We start from the raw sequence: 7,751 nt of genomic DNA, 5'->3' as shown, positions 1-7,751 counted from the left end.
AAGGAATAGCCAGGGAGCTTCGAACATACTGGCAGTGTTCTGTTTCTTAAATTAGGTAGTGATTACTTTATTATTCTTTAAATTTAAAGTATGTGTTTTTACGTACATTTATATGCATTTATATATGTGTATGCTATATTTCACATTTTAAATTATTTTAAAAACCAAAAGTTTTAAATACAACAATGCGACGTCACTTCTCACCTATCAGATGGGAAAGACCAGAAAGTCTCCAGACCAACATACTGTTGGCAGAGTGTGGGAAACAGACATCCTCACACACTGAGGACAGGAATGTGTAAATTTGGCAATATGTAAAAATTACAAATGTACATGAAACAGATATATTTTACCACATGTGCTAAATTATAAATATGCAAGGATATTTGTTGTAGGACTGATTATAATAGCCTAAGATTGGAAAATCTAAATGTCTGTCAATATAAGACTGGTTAATTAAATCGTGGTACATCCTTACAATGAATATATGCAGCCAATTAAAAGAATGAGGCAGCCCTATATATGTTTTTTTCCAGGAAAACACTCCAAGGTATATTGTTTAGTGACAAAAGCAAGATATTACGACACTGTGTATTTGTGCTAAATTTGTCTCCAAAATACTAATTATTTTGGAGACAAATACTTAGTATATGCCTAGAATATCTGAAAAAAAAATACAAGAAAGTGCCTTGAGGGAGAATTACTGGGTGACTGGAGACAGAGTTAATTTTTATTATATATTCTCCCATACCTTTTCAATTTTGTTTCAAGTAAGTAATACTCACTAATCATGGTGGTGGTGAAGATGATGATGCTATCCATGACGATAAAGAGACTCGGATGTACTGAGATTGAAATCCCGGCTCTGAGGTTCACAAGACATGTGGTCTTTGGTAAACTGCTTACATTTAAAGTCTGTTCCCTCAAATAAAAAAATAGGGGGCTAATAATGCAGTCTCCCAGGGAAGACTGGAAGTCGATACTCAGTACACATGGACTGCTGGGTTTAGTGACTTTATATAGTTTGTGTGAAGTGTCTGTCACGGTGACTGGCGCGTGGGGCAGCTCAATGAATGGAGCTAATTCTGCTGCTGGTTTTTGTTAGGCATCTGGCCTACCTCCCCATTCTGAACATCTAGGACTTCAAACTGGGGACATTTTCTCTGTCCCTGAAGCCAGCCCTGGCTTCTCTGAGACCCTGGGGCAAGCTCCAAGGAAGCCGGCCTCTGCTGTGGGCTCCTCTCCACCTCCAGTTGGCCGGGTCCCAGTCACTGCCTCTGACTGGGACAGGGGGGTGTGGTCCCTGCAGCCCCCAGGTATGCTGAGGGCCTGCACTCTGTGCACACTTGACATTCCAACCTTTAAATTGCTCCTGGGATCATCAGGGTCCCTGTTCGCGTCCACAGCTGCTGCTTGAGGTCTCCCTTCACCGCTGGGGAAAGTGCACCCTTGGGATTTCCGGGCCTCAGACCAGGATGACATGTGCTCTACGTGAGGAGTCTGTGGCTGAGACACCCAGTCAGCCTGCACAGCTGGAGGAAGGACGTGAGAGAAACACCCACCAGAGGCTCAAGTTCCCAGGAGTTGGGAGGAGAAGGAAGAATGAGGGTCTCAGAGGTAAAGGAAGTGGGGCAGGGGAGGGTCTGGGGTCTTTCCCTGGCATCCAGGGTCTGGCCCGGGGCGCTGTGAGGAGTTGAGAATCCTGTCTGGGATCAGGAGACGCAGAGGAGTGGCCACAAGCAGGACACGGGGGGAGAGCTGGGCTACGGCGAGGACAGAGGCGGAGGCCGCGCCTTCTGCAGAGCATTTCCCAAAGACGGACTTTCCTCCCCGCCCTGCCCCTGCTCCGGGACTCCTGCCCGCAGAGGTGCTGGAGCCGCGGGGAGCAGCGGGGAGGGAGCGGGGCCGTCCCCCACGCTCCCCGGGGCTCCCACTGACCAGGACTCCTGCCCTGCCCTTGCTGCTCCACCCTCACACAAAGCCCGGAGCCGGGGAGGGAGGTGGGCAGGATTCCCACCCCCTCCTGCAGACGCTTAGAAGAGAGGGCCTTCCTCGGGTCAGAGGGTGAGCAGACCCGCGAGCCGGGACCCAGACCCTCTTCGTCTGAGTCCCAGTCTGCGGCTACTCTTTCCTTTTTTCTCCCTTTCCTTTTAGAAACACTGAGATTTTCTCCCTTGAACACAAAGTAACTTGTGCCCATTGTATGGACAGAAAATTTGGTGATACTGAAGACGTTCAAAGAGGAAGCCCTCGCCCTTATTGACCTTGCTATAATTTTCTCCAGTCACTTGTATCCACACACGTCATTTACCTGATTGAGACAGTAACAGTGTCTACAATTTTGTCTTCTCTCTTTTAATTTATCATTGTAATGTCATAATATTATAGTGTAAAAAATATAAACAGAAGTTTAATGTCTGCCTAATATTCCCTTATATGAAATGGCTCAATTGACTAAGGCATTTATTGGTGGACAGTTATTTTGTTTTTGTTGATTTTCACTCACAAATACTGCTGTGATGAACGCCATTGTTGCGAGATGCTGGCCCTCCGCTCTCATTGGTTCTTCAGAATTATCTCCCAGAGGTGGGATTGCTGGGGTGATGGGTGTGCAGGTTTTTCAGGTTTTTCCTTTTTCTAGGCACACGGCTCTCCAGAAAGGCCGTAGGAGAGGATGTGCGGCTCTTTTGACCACACTGGGTTGCCTCCCATTTCTCAGCTGCCTGCTGGCTCCCGAGACAGGTGGGGACGAGACCACAGCAAGGCCGGGGCCCTGGGACAAGCGGAGGCACCACACCTGCAGGATGCAGGCGCCAAGGTGGAAGCTTCCCTGCCCCCTTGCTCTCCTGCTGGCTGCCCCGCCCTCCCTCCTCCCGCTGTAGGTGTGGGAGCTCTTGGTTTTCTTCCGTCCTGAGTCCCCTCCAAAGCCCGACACAGCTCTACTTCTTGCTGACCATTTCTTGATGGGAAACCAAGCATTCAGATCTCCCCTTAACACACACACACACACACACACACACACACACACACACACTCCCCACACCCAAAGGAGTGCGGAGTCACCTTCACCAAGCACTGCTCCCTGCCTGCCTAGGACAGCACCCCGCAGTGCCCGACAGAGTTGGGATGCCCTGGGAAGCACCTGATTCAGCCTTCTCATGCTGCATGCGGGGAAGCTGAGGCCTAGGGAGGAGAAGGGACTTGCTCAAGCTACCCAGAATATCCATGTCACGGGCGGGGGCAGGTCCCACAGCTCTGGTCTCAGTGTGCAGGGTCTTCCTAGTTCAGTTCATTCCAATTGAACCAGCTTTCAATCAGCAGCTTTTCCACGACAGGCACTAAGACTTGCGTGGATGCAGCTCTAACACAGGTCAAATCCTGTACGTCACTCACGCCCACACACATTATCCACGGGCAGAAGCTTCTGTGTGCAAAGATTTGTCTGGTGGGAGTGGACAGGATGGCTTCTCTAACAGAAACCGCTTCCCTTGGCCTCTGCAACCACAGCCTGTCCTTGTCACTGTTGAATCTTGTTTGTGGCACTGTACTGTTTGCTTTTGATTTTCTGGAGGGGCCGGGAGAGGCGGTGGGAGGAACGTGAGATAAGTTGGGGCAGAAGTTCACGGTGGGCGCCCAGAGTGGGCCTGTGCTGAGCACACATCCCTCATGCTGAGGGCGGGGGAAGGGCAGTAGGCTTGCCCAGGAAATACAGGGAGACCTCTGGCTGCATGAGGGGAGACCTCTCCGGGATTAGCCCTCTGCTGGGCACAGTTGTGCCCCTCCCTCTCCTCCCAGAAACATTAGGCAATGTCGGGACATTTTTAGTTGTCACAACTCAGGGAGCAGGTGCTACTGGCAACAGCCGAGCAGAGGCCAGGGGCGCTGTTGACATTCTACAAGGCACAGGACAGCCCTCCACGACAAAGAATTCTCCAGCCCAGAATGTCAATAGTGCTGAGGTGAAGAAACCCCGGGTCAATTCAGGGCGGGAGCTGCGCTGCCGGAGAGCACGTCTGACGTAAACCCTGACCAGGACCCAGGAGAGAGCGCGCTGCCGGAGAGCACGTCTGACGTAAACCCTGACCAGGACCCAGGAGGGAGGGCGCTCCCGACAGCACGTCTGACGTAAACTGGGACCAGGACCCAGGAGGGAGGGCGCTCCCGACAGCACGTCTGACGTAAACCCAGACCAGGCCCGAGGAGGGAGCGCGCTCCCGACAGCACGTCTGGGGTAAGCTCTCTGACCGTGACGGAGGCGGGCCCGCTGGACAACGAGACAGATTGGAGGATAGACAGAGCTGGTTTGGAGAGACAGAATCTTTCAAAAATCTGTGCACCAAGAGAGGGAGACAGCTGTTTGGTGGAAGGAACTCCAAACTGGGGCCTGCGACCCAGCCCCAGCGCTGTCATTCAACCCACGGAGCAAAATCTTGAGTTCCTCTGAGCTTCGGTTACTTCATCTGTAAAACTCGAGTGACAATATCTGCTCCATAGGGTGTTCCAAAGAATAGGGCACAGAGTAGATGCTCGTTAATACTAACCATTCGTCTTCCGTCATCCAGCCACTGCTACACACGCACCCACACACACACACACACACACACACACACACACACACACACCATTGCAATTAAGAAGAAGCTATCGAAATATTATTGGTGAGGATTCTGAATTCAGAGTCTGGGTAATTGCAGCTTAGAGACTAGAAATCCTCCACACAAAGGCATACGGGCCTTCCTATAAGCTAGCCGCCTGTGTGGAACACAAGTGTGGGGTTAGAGAGCCAGAATATTACACAAGAATATAATAGAAACATAAAAGGACAAAGAAAAAACATTCCCTAGTCACCCCTGGCTAAGAATTTCCCCGATATGCTAACGCAATGGGATTAGAAGTTGATGGCATAAACCCTCCTATCTGATGACTGCGGTCGGTGTGGTTGTTAATAACTGAGCTGACCGTCGGTGGCTGCGCAGTTGTCATCCCATTGTGTGGGCGCAATCACTCCAATCAATCCCTGTGTTGACTTCATCAAGTTTCTCCCCATGTGGGAACCACCCCATGTGTTGCTATCAGTCCGTATCTAAAATAGGCAAATCCCGACGCAGACAACAGTCAAGTCTGTGTCACTGATGGTGGACAGACTGAAGAAGCAATCCTCATTATGGATGAGCCTTCGCCCAGGCGTGTTTCTGTCTGGATGTGGATTAACTTTTATACCAGTTTCTTCCAAATGTAACCAAAGTTTGAAGAGGCCTGAGAATTTGATGGTTCTAAGAATTGGATCAGTTTGGGGGTTTTCTCCTCTGAGAATCTAAGAAAACTCAGATTAAATGAAATTGCTATACATTTACGTTAAAGGGAAATAATTCCAAGCATTTTCCAGCCATTAATCATAATGCAGAGGAAAGCCCTTCCTGACCGGGGATTAGCTCTGCTGGGTTCAAGTCCTGTCTCTGTCACCAGCTTACTCAGAAGACTCAGGTCACTTCCCTTCTCTAGGCCTCAGTTGCCTCTACGGGGATGAGAGGATGCAGCAACACTGGAGGATTCCTCACACACAGCTGGAATGTTTGAGGTCCTCAGCCAGTGCTGGCCCACTGTAAGCTCTGTTCCAGCTCTGACCTTCTCTCATCTAAGAGCTAAGGACTCCTCTGCTGTCTCTCTCAGTTATTTTTCTCTTACACACACATGCTCTGCTGTTATGCAGCAAGGACTTCACCACATACCGCACGCCTGAGACTCTTCTCGAGAAAACCTGATGTGCTGCTTTTGTGCTTTGCTGACGAAGAGGGGATGTCACATGAAAGAAGCCAGTTGGACCTCCCCTGTGGTGGGGTTCATTCTCCTGAGCCTCTCAGCCCACCCAAAGCTGGAGAAAACGTTCTTTGTGCTCATGCTGCTGAGGTACCTGGGGATCCTGCTGGGCAACAGGGTCCTCATCCTGGTGACCACCCTTGACTCCCGCCTGCACACGCCCATGTACGTCTTCCTGGGAAACCTCTCCTTCCTGGACATCTGCTACACAACCTCCTCAGTCCCCCTCATTCTCGACAGCTTCCTGACCCCCAGGAAAACCATCTCAGCCTGTGCCGTGCAGATGTTTCTCTCCTTTGCTATGAGAGCCACAGAGTGTGTGCTGCTGGGCATAATGGCATTTGATCACTACCTGGCCATCTGTAACCCCCTTAGGTACCCCGTGATCATGAGCAAGGCTACGTATGTGCCCGTGGCTGCCATATCCTGGGCTATTGGTGGTGCTGCTTCTGTGGTACACACATCCTTGACAATTCAGCTGCCCTTCTGTGGGGACAATGTCATTGACCACTTCACCTGTGAGATCCTGGCTGTCCTGAAGTTGGCCTGTGCTGACATCTCCATCAATGGGATCAGTATGACTGTGGTCAGTGTGATTTTCCTGGGGGTCCCAGTTCTGTTTCTCTCTTTCTCCTATGTGTTCATCATTGCTACCATCCTGAGGATCCCCTCAGCTGAGGGGAGGAAAAAGGCCTTCTCCACCTGGTCTGCCCACCTCACAGTCGTGGTTGTCTTCTATGGGATCATCCTCTCCATGTATGGGAAGCTGAAGTGCAAGGATCCACTGAGGGCAGACAAAGAAGATCTTTCAGACAAGCTTACCTCCCTCTTCCATGGGGTGATGACCCCCATGCTCAGTCCCATCATCAACAGCCTGAGGAACAAGGATGTGAAGGCTGCTGTGAGGAACCTAATGGCTCAGAAATACTTCACCCAGTGATGGTGGAGAGGTACTAAAGGTTCTATGCTCCCTGGTTGCTCTCACCTGAGGGTCTCAGAGGATAAGATGAAGGGCCAACTTCATCAAAGTTTACATAGGTAAATCTAGTTATACAGAAGGGCTCTGTGTGAACAGTAAGCATTTAATGGGCCTTTTTTCCACCTCATTCTATAAGCAGTTCTACAAAAGTATATTCTTGTTCATCTAGCCCTATAGTTCTCCTTCTCTGAGATAGATATTGAACAAATTGATGTCAAGAAAAGTAACTCTTCAAGTTTTATTGTTTAACAAAAAGCTCTAGTCTGTAGGTCTGTAATTCAATTGCTCCTTGGTGTCTTTCTTTGAACATATTTGAATGGGTCCTTACTTTTACATTATCTTTCAACTTTTCCTGCTCCATATTAAATAATAGTAATATTTTTATCTTTATGCTCATTGTTTCTTTCTCTTATTGTGATATTAATTTTTTTGTTGTCATATTAATTCTCAAAACTATTTCCTAGATTGTTCCCTCCCTAGGTTGCCATAATTAACCTCTTTCCTGTGTACTTAATCAAGGTCCCCACCAGGAAATCATTCAAGCCCTTAGAGCATAGACGGGAGGGAGGAAGATGTGGCAAAACTGATGCAAGCACCAAAGGCTCAGGCCTTTTTTCTTTTCCCTTTTTGAAAATGTTATTCACCCCTGGGTTCTGCCCCTAGATAGCCTTGGCCTCCCACAGGTCATCAGAGTAATGTGGAAACTAAGAGATGTTGAGGAGGATCACACTAACTCTATTAACCACCTGACCTGCCTTGAGCAAGCATGAAGCTAAGTGGTGGCCATCACTTGCTTTTCTACCTAGGAATCCCCAAAGCTGCACAGTAGTCAGAGGGAGAAGGAGGTGATGTTCACCAGGAGACATCTAAGGATCACCCACATGATTGGTGAGGAATGTCAAGCCAGCTCCCAATAGTAATCAAGCTAGAAATCCAGGTAAAAGAATGAGCAGAA

At 49.2% G+C, this 7,751-nt stretch overlaps 1 protein-coding gene across 1 annotated transcript; it reads left to right on the top strand.

Annotated features, from left to right (window-relative positions):
• Nucleotides 1-4,676: 4,676 nt before the first annotated feature.
• On the top strand, nucleotides 4,677-7,146 carry LOC101387363 (olfactory receptor 2S2-like). The gene has a single exon (XM_004423230.2). The coding sequence runs from the start codon at nucleotides 5,762-5,764 to the stop codon at nucleotides 6,755-6,757; it is 996 nt and encodes a 331-aa protein (XP_004423287.2). The 5' UTR covers nucleotides 4,677-5,761; the 3' UTR covers nucleotides 6,758-7,146.
• Nucleotides 7,147-7,751: the final 605 nt, after the last annotated feature.

The sequence above is a fragment of the Ceratotherium simum genome, chromosome 29, assembly GCF_057802395.1.
Source record: "Ceratotherium simum simum isolate JZ-2026a chromosome 29, ASM5780239v1, whole genome shotgun sequence".
Lineage (NCBI taxonomy): Eukaryota > Metazoa > Chordata > Mammalia > Perissodactyla > Rhinocerotidae > Ceratotherium > Ceratotherium simum.
Note: the sequence above shows the minus strand (reverse complement) of the source record. Positions and strands in the feature narration are given on the sequence as shown.